This window comes from Spermophilus citellus (genome assembly GCF_964194105.1).
Source record: "Spermophilus citellus genome assembly, chromosome: 17".
Taxonomy (NCBI): Eukaryota; Metazoa; Chordata; class Mammalia; order Rodentia; family Sciuridae; genus Spermophilus; species Spermophilus citellus.
In genome coordinates this window covers 30774315-30795894 of record NC_138199.1, presented here as the reverse complement: position 1 = coordinate 30795894, position 21580 = coordinate 30774315, and the positions used below count along the sequence as shown (strand labels likewise).

At 34.3% G+C, this 21580-nt stretch overlaps 1 protein-coding gene across 2 annotated transcripts in view; it reads left to right on the top strand.

The window, feature by feature from the left end:
• The window catches only part of TAOK1 (TAO kinase 1), a 136038-nt gene that overhangs the window by 63263 nt on the left and 51195 nt on the right, over window positions 1–21580 (top strand). Inside the window, exons 3-8 of one of the 2 annotated variants that reach the window (XM_081270403.1) lie at window positions 1901–1972; window positions 6033–6134; window positions 9051–9096; window positions 9630–9726; window positions 11348–11461; window positions 18739–18830. In XM_081270403.1, the coding sequence (XP_081126529.1) occupies window positions 1901–1972; window positions 6033–6134; window positions 9051–9096; window positions 9630–9726; window positions 11348–11461; window positions 18739–18830 (523 nt within the window). Of the gene's footprint in view, window positions 1–1900; window positions 1973–6032; window positions 6135–9050; window positions 9097–9629; window positions 9727–11347; window positions 11462–18738; window positions 18831–21580 lie in introns of those variants that run through there. The other variant, XM_081270404.1, reaches the window with a different exon arrangement.

Here is a 21580-nt window from a genome sequence, read left to right as displayed (position 1 = left end):
TCAGCACCACATAAAAATAGATGAATAAAAGTAAAAATATTAAATAAAATACTTAGCAGTTATTCTTTTGTGTCTTCTTAATGTTATATATTATTTCATTCATATATAATGAGTTTGCCCTTTTGCCAAAGAGTCGATTATAATGCTTCTGTTATTCTTTTTTATTTGTTCAGAATTTCTGCAACATTGTTAAATCATCATTATGATAGCATTTTAGGACTCTTGATCCTGATTAGCAATTGGTTTCAATAGATATGATTTATTATGTTTGAGGAATTTACTACATTTAGAATTAGGCTTTTCCTGTGCTTCCAGCATTTATTGAAAGTTTACATGTGTTTTCCCCTTCGATTTTTAAAAAAATTGTGGAAAATTATTAAATATTTTTGTAGCATCAAAATCTTTTGCATTCCTGTGATTGTATGTTATCCAAATGAAAAGTTCTTTTCACCAGGCTCAGGAGACTGAGGCAGGAGGATTGAGAGTGCAAAGCCAGCCTCAGCAATAGTGAAGTACTAAGCAACTCAGTGAGACCTTGTCTCTAAATGAAATACAAAATAGGGCTGGGGGTGCTGGGGATGTGGCTCACGCAGTAGCACACTCCCCTGGCATGCGTGCGGCCCGGGTTCGATCCTCAGCACCACATACAAACAAAGATGTTGTGTCTGCCAAAAACTTAAAAAAAATAGATTACAGATCAGGGCTGAGAATATAGCTTAGTCAGTAGAGTGCTTATTTAAAAAAAAAAAAAAAGTAGGGCTGGGGATGTGGTTCGGTGGTTGAGTTTCCCTGAGTTCAACCCCCACACCCTCCTCCCCACCATGCCAGAGAAAAAAAAAGAAGTTCTTTTCATGCCCTGTAAAATTGGTTTTGTAAAATTTACAAATGAAATTGGCATTTAACTTTCCATTTTGTGCTGTTCATAAGGTTTTAGTGCCTTATAGGCATTATGGGGTGTACTACTTTTGTGAAATTAATGGGATAGCTTTTCTTTTCTTCCTCCTCACCTGAAAAGTTCCCCTGGTAACACTTTTTTCCATTAAAGACTGTTTTAAAGGTAATTGATTCATTTTGTCGTCTTTTTAATCTTTCACCATTGTTTTACTTGTGTTTTATTCTTTGGACCAGTATTAATAATGTATTCTTGCCTAGAAAGTTGTCCATTTCATACCTATAAATACTAGTCTTGTTTTGTCTCTGTTTACCTTTTCCTCTCAACTAGGTTATAGGTTGTTTATTTTTCTTTCCAAAATACTAGCACCTGGATAATTTTATGAGTTTTGATGTTATTATTTGTTGTTATTTTTCAAATGTTGTTTAAAAGGAAGGGTTTTAGTTCATTTTATTTTTTAAGTAAATTTTATTGTGTGTATTTGAGGTTTATAAACTTATCAGATACTTGGAAACAGTGAAGTGGACTGAAATGAAGTAGGTTAACATGTCTGTCATCTTACCTTTTTTTAAAATATATATATTTATTTTAGTTGTAAATGGATTTTTATTTTATTTATATGTGGTGCTAAGACTTGAACCCAAGGCCTTACACATGCTAAGCAAGTGCTCTACCACTGAGCCACAATCCTAGCCCCATTTCACTTACTTTTTGTGTGTGACAAAGCAGCTATAACCTACTTATTTAACAAAAGTCCACAATATACAACAATTTTATTAATATTAATTTTCATATTACAATTAGGTTTTTAGACTTGTTGCATATCTTAAATATTTTCAATTTTCCATTCTTTGACTTAACATCTCCTTATTTCTTCTCCCACTTAAAGGAGTTTTGATGTCCTTTTTGACATAGTTGTTTATAAATGCTTTTATTCTCAAAGAAATGTTTGCTCAGATTAAATTTATTGATTTTTACAATGATCCTTTTAAAATTCTTTTTTTGAAGGCACGGGATGTGCGTACCAATGAAGTGGTGGCCATCAAGAAAATGTCTTATAGTGGAAAGCAGTCTACAGAGGTAAGTTAAATATGTACATTTTTATTTATATGTTAGGGAATAAAATACTATTTTTAACTGAAGACAAAAAGTTGGAACTCTTTTAGGAATTTTAATGTATAATATACACAAAAGTGTACAAGCTGGGCATGGTAGTGCACACCTGTAATCCCAATAGCTCTGGAGGCTGAGGCAGGAGGTTCGAGAGTTCAATGATAGCCTCAGCAAAAAAAAAGCAAGGCACCTAAACAACTCAATGAGACCCTGTCTCTAAATAAAATATAAAATAGGGCTGGGAATGGGCTCAGTGGTCAAGTGCCCCTTAGTTAAATCCCCAGTACTGCCCCCCCCAAAAAAAAACAATAACAGCAATAAAGTAAATATGTGCAAATGCCGCAGTCTGGCTGGGCACAATTCAGGAGCCACTTGTCAAAAGAAACAAACTTTATTTTTAGAACTACAAACGCCAAACAAAACAGCTCCTCAGGAAAAACCCCTCAGAGCCCAACTGCCACCACCGGCTTCCCACAAGCCTCTCACCCCCACACAAACCTCACCACCTCCCACAATCCTCCTGTTCTTGAGGCCGATTGGCTGGGTTGCGTGGGCGGAGCCAAAGAAGTCCCCCAATGAGCAGCTCCGTGGAGGAGCCAATCAGCTAGATGTTGCTGGGGCTGCTGTGAGCCAATCATCAGCTGGCAGCTGGTTGCTGGCAGCTGGAAGTTTGCTGGGGCCCCTTTGGCTGTGGCTCTCAACATGCAAATCTTACATTTGTACCTGAATGAATTTTTCTTATTTAAGTATTAACGTCTGGCCAGAACAAAATGTTAATGGCAGCCCAAAAACCCTCCCAACTTGTGTCCTCTGTTTTTAGGTTACTACTATTCTGATTATTTTTTATTCTAAATTTGTTTATAAAATATAATCTCCCCCCCCCGCCTCCCCCCCCCACTCCCTCTCCCCCCCCCCCCTCTCTCTCTCTCTCTCTCTCTCTCTCTCTCTCTCTCTCTCGGTTGTGGGACTTCAACCCTGGGCTTCATACATGCTATGCAAATTCTACACCTCAGAACTATATCACTAGCTCATAATCTACTTTTTCATGAATTTATTTTTTTAATTGTTGCTGGACCTTATTTCTGTTCATTTATTTATATGTGATGCTGAGTATTGAACCTATTGACTTGCACATGTGAGGCAAGTGCTATACCACTGAGCTATAACCCCAGCTCTTCATAATCTACTTTTTAAATCTAAAATTCTGAGAGTGTTTAATTTAAAAATTTTAAGAGATTTTAATTATGATGAAATACGCATAACAAAACTTGCCATCTTAAACATTTATAAATGTACAGTTCAGTAGCATTAAATATATTCATATTATTTTGCCACCATTATTACTATCCTTCTCCAAAACTTTTTCATTTTGACAAACTGAAACTCTATTAAAGAATAATTCTCCATTCCCCAGCCCCTACCAACTACCATTCTATTTTTCCTTTCTCTTATGAATTTGAGTACTGTATGTATTCTGTGTTGGGAGTCGCCCCAGCTCCAAAGACTATTCTCCCCATACCCCAGAAGAGCCGTCCAATGGTGAGCCCTGCTAACTCACATGATCCTTACCCACCAATCAGAACTTCCCCATCCCCCAGAAGAGCGGTCCAATGGTGAGCCCTGCTGATTCATATGATCCTTACCCACCAATCAGATTAGCCCTACTGGCTCACATGATCCTTACCCAACAGTCGGAAAGCACCCCATGCCAACTGTTAAAACCATTCTGTCATAACTGTCAAACCACCCCTGGCTTATAAATATGCAGAGCTGTTCCTCAATAAACGGGCATTTTCTCCGACGACGAGCCTTGTTCGTTCTTTAATTCTGTACATGGAATCATTTAGTATTTGTTCTTTTGTGACTAACTTATGTCATGTAGCATGCATCATGCCCTTTTTAAGACTGAAAAATACTCCATTGTATGTGTATCTCATATCAATATATTAGCCTTTCTATCTGTACACACACTCTCACCTCACATTTATATTCGTATCATCTATAAATGGATACTTTGGTTGCTTCCAGCCCTTGGCTATTATGAATAATGTTGCTATGAATGTAAAATATTTCTTTTGCATCCTTACTTTTAGTTATTTCGGGTATATGCCCAGAAGTAGAATTGCTGGATCTGTTCTAAAGATTTTGGTTTTATACTTTTTTGGAATCTAATTTATGGTGAATCATGTTTTTGTGATGATCATAATTTGTGGGTATGATAATACTGTTAGGATTATATCATGGTTCATCATTTTGATCTCTTAAAAACTCCTAATATTTCTTGCAGGTTTAATTTTATTCATCATTGTATAAAATAACTTTAGGACTAGCTTTCATGGGCTGTTGATTATACTTAAGTCTAATAATTGATTAGTCATACCTAGAACAAAAAAGTTCATTTATAGCATCATCTATAACATATAATATTGGTTTCTTTTATGAAAGTTTTTTTCATTAGAGGAATATAATTTATAAGACTCTGTCTCCCAGAGTATTCAAATTTAAAATTTTAAAGTTCATAAAATAGGTTTTCTGAATTTAGTATTTTATAATATATTGTAGTACATTGTAAACTATATCATATAATTTATTTTAAATTTTTATTTTGACATTTCATCTGAACAGCATAAATCATGTTTCAATGTTTTATTGTATAAAACATTGAAAATATTTTGTGTATTTGGTTGTGTGCTTGTGAAATAACATCAGAGATATGATATTAAATCTAGTATAAAACATTTCTTAAAGTTTTCTATTATACTACTTTCCCTGCCCTTAATTATATAGTCCTAATCAGCAGTAAAGCTTCAAAAAAACCAAAACAAGAACAAAAAACAGATTCCTAGTTCCCATTTCATACCTACTAGACCTCTAGAATTTCTTCATATGGATCCAAGGCCTTATTTCTTTTGTTTGTTTGTTTTTGCAATTCTGGAAGTTGAACCTAGGGGCCTTATGTATTTTATGCAAGCATTCTACCACTGAGGTATATTCCTAGCTATTTGAGACAGTTTCACTAAGTTGCTGGGGCTGGTCTCCAATTTGTGAAATTATGTGTCACATGGGGCTGGGGCTAGGGCCCTGGGGCTCAGTGGTAGTGCACTTGCCTGGCACGTATGAAGTCAAGAGTTTACCTGTATTTCCTGGTAGATATTAGTGAGGAAGGCTCTTCGCAAAATGTGTAGGAAAAGGTTTTCATACTGTTGCTTTTCTGTGAACTTGCCTATACAATAACTAATTCCACTAGCATTTTAGAATATGCGTTTAGGAACTTAAATTTCAGAGAAATTATTTCATTTGAATTAAGAACGAAAAGAAGATTAACATTTAGAAGAAATAAGTCAGAAAACACAATAGATGAACTTTATGGTATGTAAATTTAAAAAGTGGGTGCTGGGGAGGGTCTGAGGCTGTAGCTCAGTGGTAAAGCACTTGCCTCACATGTGTGAGGCACTGAGTTCGATCCTCAGCACCCCATAAAAATAAATAAAGATACTGTGTTCATCTACAACTAAAAAATATTCATAAAAAATATTTTTAAAAAGGGGGGGATGCTGGGGATGTGGCTTAGCGGTAGAGTGCTTTCCTAGCATGTGCAAGGCCCTGGGTTCTATCCTCAGCAGCACATAAAAATAAATAAAATAAAGGTATTGTGTCCAACTACAACTGAAAAATAAAATAAAATTAAAAAGCAGGGAGGTGAGTTTCACCTTGCTGCTGTCATTGGGTAATTGATGTGGTAGTAATTCTACAGTGGTATGGGCATAATACTGATTTTTCTTTTGGGGAAAAAAAAATTACTAAATGTGTTACATAATTATCACATGCTTGATAGTGTGTGAACTACCACAAATGAAATAATTTTGTAAATTATGCAATTACATTGTAAACTCTATCATATAATTTATTTTAAATTTTTATTTTGACATTTCATCTAAACAGCATAAATCAAGCTTTTTTTCCTATAGCTTTCTTAGGAAAACAAACTGTTCATATCTTTTCCCTTATTTCTTTTTTCTCCCCACAGAAATGGCAAGACATTATTAAAGAAGTCAAATTTCTACAAAGAATAAAACATCCCAACAGTATAGAATACAAAGGCTGCTATTTACGTGAACACACAGCATGGGTTGGTATCTGTCCTCCTTGTTGTAATTTTCATTGGTTTTGGTTTAGAATGAATTAATTCTCAATGTCTTGAACTGATTGTGAAAAGGTATGAACCAACACCTGAAGTGTTAGCAAAAGCAGCATTTTCTAGAACTCATAGACAATAAGAGATAATAGAACTTTTGCAAGTTTACTGCAGATTTTCTCCAGAATTCAGATGACTTATATATATGGTAAAGTTTCCTCTGATACTTTCAATGATACCATGTAAACATTGTGAAAACAGTCCTGTTAATTTAAAAATAAAAGTAATGTATCCTAGCCTAGCGTGGTGGTGCATGCCTGTAATCCTAATAGCTCGAGAGGCTGAGATAGGAGAATTGCAAGTTCAAAGCCAGCCTCAGCAAAATCGAGGTGCTTAGCAACTCAGTGACACCCTGTCTCTAAATAAAATAAAAAATAGGGCTGGGGATGTGACTCAGTGGTTTAGTGCCTCTGAGTTCAATCCCTGGTGCCCCCCCAAAAAGTTAATGTATCCTTTTTAACATAAATGTATTGTAATTTTGGTGAAGTTCTGTGTGTTATGGTGAAATTTGAACTGATCATGATTCTTTGGCTGAATAATACTAAAAGTATAGAATTGAAACATTTTGTTACAAGGAGTTTAATTTTGCCCTGTTACCATTGAGGTGGGATGATAATAATTCTATAGTGGTATAGGTATAATAAGTGAATCCTTCTTTTTTTTTTTTTTTTAGCTGTAGATGAACACACAATATCTTTGTTTATTGATTTTTTTTTTTTTTAATGTGGTGCTGAGGCTCAAACCCAGTGCCTCACACATGTGAGGCAAGCGTTCTACACTGAGCTACAGCCCTAGCCCCTAATAACTGAATTTTTAAAGAGAGATTAAATTTCTTTTAAATAAGAATTACCCCTCATTTTGAATAAGTAATAAGCTACAGCTGAATATCATTTTAATATACTTAGATTTGTAATGTTTTGTACTTGTTTGTTGGTACAGGAAGTGAGGATTGAACCCAGAGGCACTTAACCACTGAGCCACATCCCCACTTCTTTTTATTTTTTGAGATACGGCATTAACTAAGTTGCTTAGGGCCTTGCTGAGTTGCTGAGGTTGGCCTCAAACTTGTGATCCTTCTGCCTCAGCCTCCCATGTCATTGGGATTATAGGTGTGTACCATCACGCCCAACTTACATTTTTATTCAATTTGATTTTGGTGGTGGTGACTCCTAAAACTGAGTCTATGGTTAAAGAAAAGGCAGTAACATTGGGCAGGCTGACTTTATGTCTTTCAAATTTCTCCATCTATAAAACGAGGAGGTAGTAGGACCTAACTAAAAGGTTTTTGTGAGGATTAAAATGGTTAATATATTTAAAATACTTGGCACAGAGTGGTTCTCTGTGTTTTTTTTTTTTTAAAGAGAGAGAGAGAATTTAATATTTATTTTTTAGTTCTCGGTGGACACAACATCTTTGTATGTAGTGCTGAGGATCGAACCCGGGCCGCACGCATGCCAGGCGAGCGCGCTACTGCTTGAGCCACATCCCCAGCCCCTGTGTTTGGTTTTAAAAAATAAAATAATTTAGAATTGGGCTTGATGGTGCATGCATGTAGTCCCAGCTACTCTGGAGACTGAGGTGGGAGGATTACTGAGCCCAGGAGTTCCAAGACCAATCTGGGCAACATAGTAAGACCCAACTCAAAAAAACAAAGAGACAAATTAAGTTGTCACCTAAGCTTTGTACATATATTTCCAGAGAACAGAGTTTCCTTTCTTATTTTTTTTTAAGTTGGACACAATACCTTTATTTTATTTACTTATTTTTATGTGGTGCTGAGTATCGAACCCAGTGCCTTACACGTGCTAGGCGAGTGCTCTATCACTGACCCACATCCCCAACAGAGTTTTCTACCTCCTACCAATAATCAGTTTTGTTTTTGTAGTTTAATAGTAACAGAAGATCTATTTTACTTTTTAATTTTAATTAGTAATTGCATATGAAATGCACAGCTTATAGAAGTGATTACATGTTGACATTATTAAAAGACAACTATCTCCTCATTAGCTTAATTTAATATTTATTTAACAAACTGATAAATGTGCAACTATTTTTTTTATTTCTATCCACTATTATTTATTTAAGTCTAAATAGACTATTTTAGTTTTACTTTATTTTGTTTATTTATTTTTATGTGGTGCAGAGGATTGAACCCAGGCCCTCGCACATGCTAGACGAGTGATCTCCTGCTAAGCCACAATCCCAGCCCTTATTTTTTAAAATTCTTTTATTTTTTAAATACATAACAGCAGAATGCATCACAATTCTTTTTTTTTTATTAATATTGCTTTTTTAGTTGTAGGTGGACACAATATCTCTGTTTTATTTTTATGTGTGCTGGGGCTGGGAATGTGGCTCAGGTGGTAGCGCGCTCGTCTGGCATGCGTGCGGCCTGGGTTCAATCCTCAGCACCACATACCAACAAAATGTTGTGTCCGCCGAGAACTAAAAAAATAAAATAAATATTAAAAATTGTCTCTCTCTCTCTCTCTCCCCTCTCTCACTCTCTCTTTAAAACAAAAAAAATATTTTTATGTGTGCTGAGGATTGAACCCAGTGCCTCACACGTGCTAGGTGAGCGCTGTACCACTGAGCTACAACCCCAGTCCCCATCACAATTCTTATTACACATGTAGAACACAATTTTTCATATCTCTGTTTGTATATAAAGTATGTTCACACCAATTCATGTCTTCTTACATGTACTTTGTATAACTATTTTTTAAGGTAAACAATACCTAGTTTGTTTTACTTCAAAGTATCCTTTGGACCTCTGGGCAAATTAATTTTTATCTCCACTGGAATAATTCTGTATTTTTTAATGTTTTTGTAATTTTTCTTCCTGTGTAGCTTGTAATGGAATATTGTTTAGGATCTGCTTCAGATTTATTAGAAGGTAGGTTTCCTTTGATTATTTTTTTAAAAGCATTAACAGTTAAAATGGTAGTTCAGTTAGAGATTATTTAAATAATGTTAATACAAAATAAACAATAATTTCTAGAAAGAGTAAAATTCTTAACTCTCTCCAGATTCTCAGTATGTTATATTATCCTTATAAATACTACATAGTGTATAAAATAAACAAGTTTTCACTTGTGACTTTGCAAGCATTTTTCTGGATTCTTTGTCACTCAGCTTCCATTCAAAACAAAGATAAGTGAGAATAAATGGAAAACTTCTTTTTTACTTTTGTTTTTTATAATAACAAATAATTTTTTGATATTTTTAACTATGAAGGATATTGGCTGAGAATTATACTTCAATAGCTAGCACAACTGTATACCAGTTATAAAGTTAATAGACTGTTTTAGCATCATAAGACTTCTCTTATTAAATGTCAGACTACTCATATATCAGATATATAAGTTTATTTTTTTAAACAAAAACTTCTGTGTAGTAATTATTTTCAAATGCATTCTTAATTTTAAGTTCACAAAAAGCCATTACAAGAAATGGAAATAGCAGCAATTACACATGGTGCTCTCCAGGGATTAGCCTACTTACATTCTCATACAATGATCCATAGGTAAGTGCTTTGAAAATTATCACAGTGACAAGCAATTGTCTTATTGGATTTATCAGCCATATAGTTTGGTAACCCTGACATGTTTGTTGGTTATAGCCAAATTGAATTGTATAAACTCATTTGTTGATTGTTCATAAATTAAAAATAACAGTACTACATTTGATCTCTCTGTTTAGGATAATTTTTATCTCTGTCTCCTGTACTACTGGGACTTCTAAAGTATATGCACTTAGTAGACTTATAGTAGAAATTTAATTATAGAATCATTTAATTTGCAAATGGAAAAGATATTAGGGATCAGATAGTCTTTTTTTTTTTTTTTTACAGGTGAAAAAAGCCAATGCCCCAGTTTTTGACTATAATTTTCCAAAGTTTGCAAAAGCCAAATATATTAGAGATAGAACTTGACAAATCTTTGTCTTCTTAGTAACTGATACTGCTATATTTTTCCTGTTGATTTCATGACATGGACAAAGACTATGCTTTTGAGCATTAATCCTTGATAATAGATAGTAATTTTGAAATTAAACCACTTTATAATGCATTTTTGGCACTGTTATTGGTTTTGACTGTTTTAGGTAAAAAATAGTATTTTTAATTATTTGTTTGAACCAGGTAGTACATATTAGACTAGGTAATAGGGTCACTGTGAATTAACAGATTATTATGTTTTTAGTAGAGAATAGTAAAGTTCAAAGGAAATGCACTTATTAGAACATGATTAACAAGAGTTAGAATTAGAACCTAAGATTTTTTATTGACTTAAAAGTAGTTCTCTGGGTACAAGATCTCAGTTTCAGTCCCTTAGCACAAAGGAAAAAAGTACACTCCTCACTTAAAAAAAAAAAAAAAGTGAAAATAGATATTTTTGCTATTATATGCACTGTGACAAGAGGAAGGAGAATAAATCCACTTAGTATTATATGTATTATAATACTTCAGGAATGAATAAGTGCTTGGAAATTTAGTTTCTCTTTTTCAATTGTTGAAAGGTTAAGTGTATGTTCCCTTGCCCATTGGAATGCAGTCCCATCATTTAATTATCCATAATTTTCTTAATTTAGATGGATAGTATGTTTGCTCTTTCAGAAGGATAAATTTGAAAGTAAATTTGGGATCATTAATAATACATTATCCATATGTTTCAATTTTTATTTCACATTGAGTTAGGAGAACTATATTGAAATTTGAAAAAGATATAAATAAACCTTAAAAAAAGAAAAAAACAAGTTTGGAGAATAAAGTTTTTTTGTTCTTTTTTCCCTTTTTTTTCTTTTTTTAAGCATAAGTGGGATACTCAGAAATCTTACATTGTGAAGGGGTTATTAGCCAACTAAATTCTGTTTTGAAAACTATTGTTTGTTTTTGATAAATAGACTCTATGTTGCAGTTACCTGTCTGTCATTTTTAAACTGCTATTTATCTTCTCTTTTAGAAAAGTTACTATATTTTAAATTCTATATTTTTTGTTATCTAATCTTGTTATCACAGTTGTGAGTTATCCCAGCACTTATTTTTATTTCATTTTCTCCATTTTAAAAATTCTTAATTGATTTGTTTCATTTTAAACACAATGTAATGAAAAAAAGACGAATTAATTTTCTGTGTTCCTTAAACTCAGAGATATCAAAGCAGGAAATATCCTTCTGACAGAACCAGGCCAGGTGAAACTTGCTGATTTTGGATCTGCTTCCATGGCATCCCCTGCCAATTCTTTTGTTGGAACACCATATTGGTAAGAATGTTTCTATCTGTATTGATTCTCATAGATGTCATTTTGGACATTTTTACTTTGAATATTATAGTTAATTTTAGAGTGCTGCCCTTTTTATGTTTTTGTTTGTTTGTTTGTTTGTTTTTTCATCTGTGCCACATTTGCTTTCCTATTACTATCTTTATCAAATATTGGGTGTGGGAGTGAAAAAAAGTGAATACAATTCAAGTGGAGTAGGAGGTGGATATGCTAAATGGTAAATTGTATGCTTTCTTTAAATTTAAGACAGAGTATTTAAAGTCTGGTAACTGCTGGGTGCAATGACTCACATCTGTAATTCCAGCCCCTTGGGAGGCTGAGGCAGGAGGATCACAAGTTCAAAGCCGGCTTCAGCAACTTAATAAGACTTTGTCTCAAAAATAAAATACAAAAAAGGGCTGGGGATGTGGCTAAGTGGTTAAACAATCCAGGGTTTAATCCCTGGTAACAACAATAACAACAACAACAAAGACTGGTAGCTGATTTGGAATTATGACTCAGATTTGTTTTGTTTTGACTCATTAGCATGGAGGATTTCAGATATATATGTAAAAGTGGACAAAAGTATGATGATTTTCTTTTTCTTTTTTTTAGTTGTAGATGTACACAAACTTTTATTTTGTTTATTTATTTTTATGTGATGCTGAGGATTGAACCCAGTGCCTCACACTTATTACACAAGTGCTCTACCACTGAGCCACAATCTCAGACCCTGATTTTCTTTTTTAATATACCAATTACCAAACAAACATTATCAATTCTGCTTTGTGTACTCCCATTTCTTCCCATCCCAGTTATTTTTAAGGAAATCCTAGACATCACCTAATTTCTTCTGTAAATAATGCAGAATGTATCTGTCAGCAAAAGTTTGAAGGGAGGAACTGTGGTTATAGCTCAGTGGTTGAGCGCTTGCCTCCCATGTGTGAGGCACTGTGTTCGATCTTCAGTACCACATTTAAAAAATAAATAAATAAAAATATTGTGTCCATCTACAACTAAAAAAATATTGTAAAAAAAAGTTTGAAGGGAATAATTTTCAGATCTTTAACTTCCATATGTATCCTTTTTATATTCATTGCATCTTCTTTCTTGCCTGCCTTTTAAATCATCCGTTTCCTACTTTATAATAGAAAAACTTCTTACCTATTTTGAATATTATAATGATGCATTGCTCTGGGGTGTAAAAGCCTCAGAGGCGTACTGGAAAGACATTTTGAGAATGTTGGGTGTCTATGAGAAATACTGAAATGTCAGGACATACACTAATGGCAAAGCCCTCACTCTTTCTAGTTGTCTTTTTTTTTTTTTCTTTTACTTGACATTTTCTTTCTTTCCAATAACTTATTTCCCCTCTGTCCCTCCTTTCCTTCCTTCCTTTCTAGTATGGAATTTGGGACCTGAGATGATGATTATGGGAATACATAAAAATTTTTTTAAAAATTAATATATGCCTTATACGTACTAGACAAGTGCTCTGCCACTGAGCTACAGCCCCAATTCACATTAAAATGTTTAAATTGCATCAAAAAATGAAGTTGGACCTCTTTATGACAGAAAGTGATTCTGATTTGTCTAATTGGTATGATCTTCAGGTTAGCTTTATAATTAGGTTTTATGGCAATTTTTTTTTTGTGTGTGTGTGTTTTGGGATTAGAACCCAGGGGTACTCTGAGTCCCAACTCTTTTTTGTTCTTTATTTTGAGATAGGGTCTTGCTAAGTTGCCCAGGCTGGCCTTGAATTTGCAGTCGTCTTTCCTCAGACTGCTGAACAGCGTGGATTACAGGCACGTGCCACCACTCCCAGCTGTATGTGACAGTGTTTTTAATGAATTAACTAAACCAATTCTGCAACTCCAAGTTTTAAGTATCTTTAAAGCTCACCTATAATATACAATATTTGTATACAATGAAATTTATAAAAATGTAAATATCAACCCCAAAATGTACAATGGGATGAAAAAATTTTTATAAATTCTAGGAGGCAAATACATTAAAAAATTTGAAAACCACTGCTTGTATAGGATGTTAGTCTATACTATATAGAATCCTCATCCTCTGTTTAGTGAGTTTTCTGAGCCAATAATACTTCTTAACAATACCCCATTTTATAAATTGGTGATGAATATTTGATGATAAAGAGGGTCTGAAATGACCTTCAATAAAAAAATATAAAAATTACTCTTGAAATTTGATTGATTTAGAAATTTCCTAAACTTAATTAAATATTTTAAAGAAAACTTATTAAACACCCAGTTATTGATAATGGAAAGTTTAGTTTATTAACATACTTGTTAATTTTTATATAGTGTATTTGGAATATAAGAACGTGGTGTTTATATTGTTAGACACACATACACACATGCTGGGAATGGCTGTCCATCTTACTGAAGTAGTTAGTAACTCTTAGGTGTTCATCTGTGCTTAACACCAAATACAAATGAAGTGTTAAGTATATTAGACTTAGCCATGTGTGGTGGTAGATGTCTATAATCCCAGTGACTCAGGAGGCTGAGGCAGGAGGATCATAAATTCAAGGCCAGCTATAACTTAGTGAAACCCTAAGCAACTTTACAAGACCCTATCTAAAAAACAAAAAGGCTGGGGAGTTAGAGTGTACCTGGGTTCAATCCATAGTACCGCATATGTAGACACACAAAAGAATGTTAGATTCTAGTTGTAGCCATGAATTGGTTTTCATTTTAAAACTTAAAAACACATAAGAGAGAGGTTCTCAAAATGGGGGAATGGAGGAAGTTGTTTTCATGGCTGCTCCATGGAGTAAAACCAAGAAAGCATGCAGGTAGACTCTCAGCCAGGTGGGTTAACAGAAAGAAGTGTGGGCCTTTACTGATATTTAAACTGGATATTCAAAACAGATCGGGGACTCAGGAGGTTGGATATAATAAAATAAGGAAGAAATCCCCAGTAGCACAACCTCAGCAGGGCTGGAAGTACCAGCCAGATCGGTTCTTCTGTGAGCATAGCAGAAAGATAAGGGAATTAAAGAAACCTGCATTTTTAGGAGGCTTGAAGCTGTCTGAAGCTGGGTATGGAGTGTTTAAAGATCAAGGACATTGCCTAGCAAACCTGAAAGATGCACTGCACAATATCTGTATGTGGGGAAAGAAACTGCCATCTCTCCAGGAGGTATACAGAGGACTAAGGAAGGAACCATTTTGCAGCTGAGGGGACCAATTCCTGGCAAACCTGAATTTGTCCTGAAATACAGGCCCAGTAAATACACACTGCAAGACATAGAGTATCTTTAAGTGACCAGGAGAAAATCAAACGTGGAGAGAGGTTTACACAGGGGACAGTTGGTCACGGAAACCCACTTGGCTCTACCTGTCCCCCTCTAGTCTTACTGCTTGCAGGACCAGCTAGGAGAGACGCATTTGACTGGGAACTCAGAAAGGCAAGGACAGGAGAGATTGTTTAGAGACTGAATCCGAAATGTGGAATCCACAGATGACATAGGGGATTAAGAATTGGTTCCCCCACGACACAAGTGGAACCCTGAGAGTCCTGAGGTATAGTCTCCCAGTGTGGACCAGCAAGTACTGGGCACTGGAGGTGCACTGTTTAAAATCTCCAGACCAATTGGTATTTGGGGAAGAGCCTGAAGCCAACCTAAGTGTAAACCCTGTCTCCAGGAATTCCACCTATGGGATTATCTTTTTCACTCCAGCAATCTAGAGGGTGAAGAATCATGCTCCAGACAACCCCACCTAAAACTGATGAGAAGAGAAACAGAATTTTTTGAACTCCAAAGGAAAGAATTCTTTTAACTTTTCATCAAGATTTTTTTTTCTTTTATTCTTTTTCTCTGTTTAATTGTGACCTTAATGGTACATGGACATTCATACATTCATATTTGTTTTTTCCTCTCATTTCTGGCATTTTTGAAGCCAGAAATGAATGGGTGTTTGATTAGCATATTTTAGTTTTATATTCTTTTTATTTTTTACTTTATGTATATATATTTTTTCTCCTACCTATTTCCCTTGATTCTCTTTTCTTCTGTATTGCTCTCTTTTTTTTACTCTTTACTACTTCTCTCCTCCTTCCTCATAATTATTATATCCTGTATTAGTTCTGTTCTCTCTCTATCCACCATTTGGAATTTTAAACCCTTTTGCAAACTTGCTGTTTTTGTAGGCAGTAACTGATCATATAATTTCTGTTTGTTGTGATAATTGACATTGTAGACATCATTGTGGGAACTATTTGATTTAATGCTGCATATATTTTTTGGGTGGTTGTTATTATTTGTTTCCCCTTAAATAGTGAAGTACTGGAAACCTTCAGGGACACTAGGGTCCACTGCCTCAGATCCATACTGTTAAATGATAAAACACACAAACAACATGAAAAACAAGAGAATAGCCCCAAACAAATCAAGGTACTCCAATAACAGAATCCATCAACACCACAGTGTAAGAAATGTCAGAGAAGGAGTTTAGAATGTACACGGTTAAACTGATCTGCAAAGTAAAGGACAATATAAGAAATAAAACCAAGGGGCTGGAGCTCGGTGGTAAAGCGCTTGCCTAGCATGTGTGAGGCACTGGGTTCGATTCTTATCACCATATATAAATAAATTAATAAGATAAAGGTCCATCAACATCTAAAAAAAATAAAAAAGGAAATGAAATCAGATAGAAAATGCATGAAGTAGAAGATCACTTCAATGAAGAGACAGAGATTCTGGAAAAATAAAAAACGTAGAAGTTCTCAAAAATGAAGGAAACAATAAACCAAAGGAAAAATTCCATAGAAAGCATCACCAATAGTCTAGACCACCTGTAAGACAGAACCTCAGGCAATGAAGACAAAGTATATAATCTTGAAAATAGAGTTGACCATGGAGAGAAGATGACAAACCCAAGGAATGCACAGCCTTTTCAATGAAATAATATAAGAAAATCCCCAAGCCTAAAGAATGAAATGGAAAGTCAGATACAGGAGACTTACAGGACCCCCAATGTATGATTACAACAGACCCACACCAAGACACATTATAATGAATATGCCTAACATACAGAATAAGGATAGAATTTTTAATGTGAGAGAAAAATATCAGATTATATATAGGGGGAAACCAATTTGGATCTCAGCTAATTTCTCAGCCCAGACCATCAAAGCTAGGAGATCCTGGAATAACATATACCCAGCTCTGAAAGACAATGGCTGCCAACCAAGAATCCTATAACTAGTAAAATTAAGTTTCAGATTTGAAGATGAAATAAAAACCTTCCATTATAAACAAAAGTTAAATAATTTGCAAATAGAAATTCTGTACTACAGAACATTCTCAACAAAATATTCCATGAAGATGAAATGAAAAAAAAAAAAGTGAAAACCAGCAAAAGGAGGAATTACATTAAAGGAATACTTAATTAATGATAGGATGAACTAATTCAAAGTAAAAACTAGAAGTAAACCCAAATGACTAGGAATACAAATCATATCTCAGTATGAACATTAATGGCCTAAACTCATCAATCAAAAGACTCAGACTGGCAAATGGGATTAAGAAACAAGACCCTACAATATGCTGTCTCCAGGAGACTCAGCTCATTGGCAAAGACATTCACAGACTGAAGGTGAAAGGATGGGGAAAAAACGTATAACTCACATGGATCACATAAACAAGCAGTCCATTTATATCAGGTAAAATGGACTCTAAGTCAAAGTTATAATAGATAAAGAAGACGATTTTATACTGCTTAAGGCAACCATACATCAACAAGGCAACAATTGGAAATATGTGTGCCCCAAACAATGGAACATCTACAGACATCAAACCCTTCTCAACTTCAACAAATAGTATTATCACAACAAGATAATACTGGGACAATGTCACCTGCCTCTGTCACCACGGGGTAGATCCTCCAAACAAAAAGTAAATAATGAAGCAAAAAATACAATTGATAATTTAGACTTGACAGACGTATATATAATATTCATCCATCAATGACTGAATATACTTTCTTCTCATCAGCACATGGATCCTTCTCTAATATAGATCCATGTGATGTAAGCTATCACATATTGGCATATACTTGTAATATTGCCTTAGTATATTTTCATCATCTGTAGAGTTATTTTGATTGCTCCCTTTCCATTGATATTAATTTTTGTGTTCTTGCTTTTTTCTCAATTAAATTTAAGTTTATTTTTAATCAAATTTTGGCTGTATGATTTATTCTCTATTTTACATATTTCTGCTCCTACTCTTATTTCTTTCTTCCTACTTCATCATTTGAAAATAATTTGATTGTTATTCTAGCTTCTTTCTGAAACAAGTACTTTAAAGGTTCATCTGTGTATTGTTCCATCCTAGAGATCCTGATATTTTAAGCTTTTATTATCACATAGTTCAAAGCACCTTTTTATTTACTTTCATGTGCTTTCTTCCTTGACCCCTGAGATATTTATAAGTGTGCCATTTAATTTTGAAATAATTGACACCTGGGTGGGATTCTATATATCTTAAGATGATTGATTTCTAATGTAATAAATCATACAGGAAACAGTATGCATGATTTCAGACTTTAAAAAGAGTAATGGAAGTACTTTTTGTATTGACTGTATTGGTTACATATGTGTCAAAACTGATCAAATTGCATACTTCAAATATGTGCATTTTATTGTACTTCAATTTTACCTCAATAAAGCTATAGGGGGAAAAGACAATAAAAAAAGATACACATAAAATTAATTTTGAGGTTGTTGGAGCCACTTTTATCATGAAACAGTATTTGAAAGAGTCACAAACTATGGTTATTCAGTCTTGGTAATTATGGCAGATACTTCTCAAATGAAATGAGGTTGCATTTTAAGAAAAACAACCTACACTATTTGTTGCTAGTGATAAAATTTAATCTTTAAAGCAAGAATTAGACTTTTTAAATGAAATCTTGAGACCAAGTGTTTGAGAACCACTGACCTAAAAGATATATGCAATACTGGAATCTGCAGACTTGCACAGATGCAGAGACAGCCCTGCTCTGCAAAATTGTCCTTTTGGGATGCTGTTATATGGTCATGATAGACAGTGGGAATGAATCTCACTTTATATTCATTGCTAAATATTTACCTCACAACTTCTAGGGTGACTGTTTCCCATTATAAAAATTCTTATGTCCACATATTGGTTGGAATTTAAACCAATGTACTCTATGTAAATCTTCCGTATATTCTCAAACAATAATATATGTTTTTGTTAAAATTGTATATGAACATTTTGTTTTTAGGATGGCCCCAGAGGTAATTTTAGCCATGGATGAAGGACAATACGATGGCAAAGTTGATGTATGGTCTCTTGGAATAACATGTATTGAACTTGGTAAGCATTGTTCTTCGTTACTGTGGATTAAATTTTGATTAATGTTTACTTCAATTACTATACCAAGTTTTAGGTTTTTATCAGGTGCTAAATCTATTAAAGTTTTTACTAAATATTAAAGATTTGGTTATCTGGTAATTTTTATGTATGTAGGTTAGAAATATTTGCTATTAAATTAGGTCTAAAATAATTTTCCCTCTATTCCTAACAATATGAATATTTCTTAAACATCTAGAATGTGCCCATTCATTACTAGATTTATCATCCAAAGAAGGTTTCTGAAGCATTTGCAGATGACTTACCCTTTCCTAGTGTAGTTATTACTTTGCATTAGGTATGAAAATTAGCTGTCAGGCTGTGTACTATATTGTAGCAGTTTTTTTGTTTTGTTTTCTAAAGATGTTGAGACAGACTGTATTCACGGGAGACTATGGAAATAGGTATAGAAACCATTGTGATGGTGTTTTGCAATTGGGGAAAGAGATTAGAATCAACTCCCTATAACAGTTTGATTTTATACACACATTTGTTCTGTTATTTTTAAGTAGAACTATGCTTAAAGCAATGGACCAGCATAATTACTAACATTCCCACTGGAAGTAAGCCAAATAGGTGTCTGAATTGTTATTGAGTTTATTGTCAGCACTAGTTTCCATGCAAATACAGAGCTACTTTTTCCATTGAGAGGTATTAATCATAAGGGGAAAATGTCAAAATTTGAACCCATTGATCTTCACCTTTATAATTATTCTCCTATGTAAGAATAAATAATATGAACCTTTTCTCTGGAATAACCTCCCCCCCCCCTTTTTTTTAATTGGATTGTATTTTCTGAGATTTACTTTCTAAACCTTCTTTTTCTACCTCAGTTTCATTATTCTTACTTTGGGTGATATTTTGTAATCCACATATATGGAGAGAGAGATTTTATAAATAGGCTCACAAAATAATATAGAATAGGATCTTTAACTTTTTAAAAAAATAGATGTGGTTTAAGTCAAATTTAGGTTTAGTAGTAGAATTTGAGATAGAAAATGTCAGTCTAATATGCCAAGTCAAAGACCTTAATAGTTGTCATAGATACAGATTATATCTTTCTTTTATTTATTCATAATTTCTTCAGTAACCTTTTCTTTTCCTGGACTACTCAATCGTAAAGCCACTGGTCAGGGTAGGTAGGTGTCCATGCCAGATGATAGGCTGTGGTAAGTCAGGGGTGGGTTTCAGAGTCAAATGAGTAAAATAAAGAGATCCCATAACCTGGTTTATAGAGATGTTTAGTGTGTATTGTATATATGTCTGTCTGTCTGTCTGTCTTTCTTTCTTTTTTTTTTTTGTACTAGGGATTGAACCCAAGGGCACTTAACCACTGAGCTACATCCCAGCCCATTTTTATATTATATTTAGATATAGGGTTTCACTGAGTTGCTTAGGGCTCACTAAATTGCTGAGACTGGCTTTGAACTTGTGAACCTTTTGCCTTAGCCTCACAAGCCTCTGGTATTACAGGCATGCACCACTGTGCCTCGCTTTTATTTCTTAACTATGACTATTGAGAGCTTGAGAGCAATGACAGCACAGTAGCAGTGAGCATACCTAATACTATCCATTTTTGGGAAAACAGCTGATCTAGAATTTGGGGTACAAAAGTACAAGCTGATTCTGGGATATCTTAATATACCAGAATAACAAAAGAAAAAAAAAGATCAAACAATAAATAGATCCCATCCAAAAGACAAAAGAAGCCACCTTAAAAAAAGGTTCCTACTACTCAAATATGAGACAGTATGGACATCATCATCATCATCTCATCATAAATGAGAGAATATAATTTTACTTTTTGTTTTGGTCCTGAGGATTGAAACCAGAGGTACTCTACCACTGAGTCACATCCCAGCCCTTTCATTTTTTATTTTGAGACAGGGTTTCACTGAACTGCTTAGTGCCTCACTAAATTGCTCGGGTTCTCCTTGAATTTGTGATCCTCCTGCCTCATCCCCGAGTCATTGGGATCACAGGCACATGCTGTTGGTCCCTGGCTGTTTTTTGGTACTGAGGATTGAATCCAGACTCACTTTACCACTGAGCTATGTCCCCTGTACTTTTTACTTTTTATTTTGAAACAAGGTGTCACTGCATTGCTTAGGGCATCACAAAGTTGCCAAGTTTGCCTCAAATTTGGTCATCTTTTCTCATCTTCCTGATTTGAGTAATTTATTAAATAAAATAGAAATGTATGAATCTTTAAATAAATAAATGGGAGATTTATAGGAAACAGGATATTTATTAAATAAATTCAAAATACCTTCTTTTTTTTTTTTTAAGAGAGAGAGAATTTTTAATATTTATTTTTTAGTTCTCGGCGGACACAACATCTTTGTTGGTATGTGGTGCTGAGGATCGAACCCGGGCCTCACGCATGCCAGGCGAGCGTGCTACCTCTTGAGCCACATCCCCAGCCCCTCAAAATACCTTCTTATAAAATGCTTACTAAGTACACAGGAGAAAAGAGAAGCTAACTTGAAGCCTGGCAGAGATGGTCTTCACCACATCATCAAAGTGAACACCATCATTAAGGAGACCACTTGAAATCATGTGTTTCTCATAGGGTACCATAAGCAAAATATACCATTACTTTAAAATATTCCTTCCAAGATGTGTGATCCAAATCTAATAATGGGAAAATACAAATCCAAACTGAGGGCCATTCAAGAGTCCTTTTACTTCCAAATTGTAAAAGTGGTGACTTC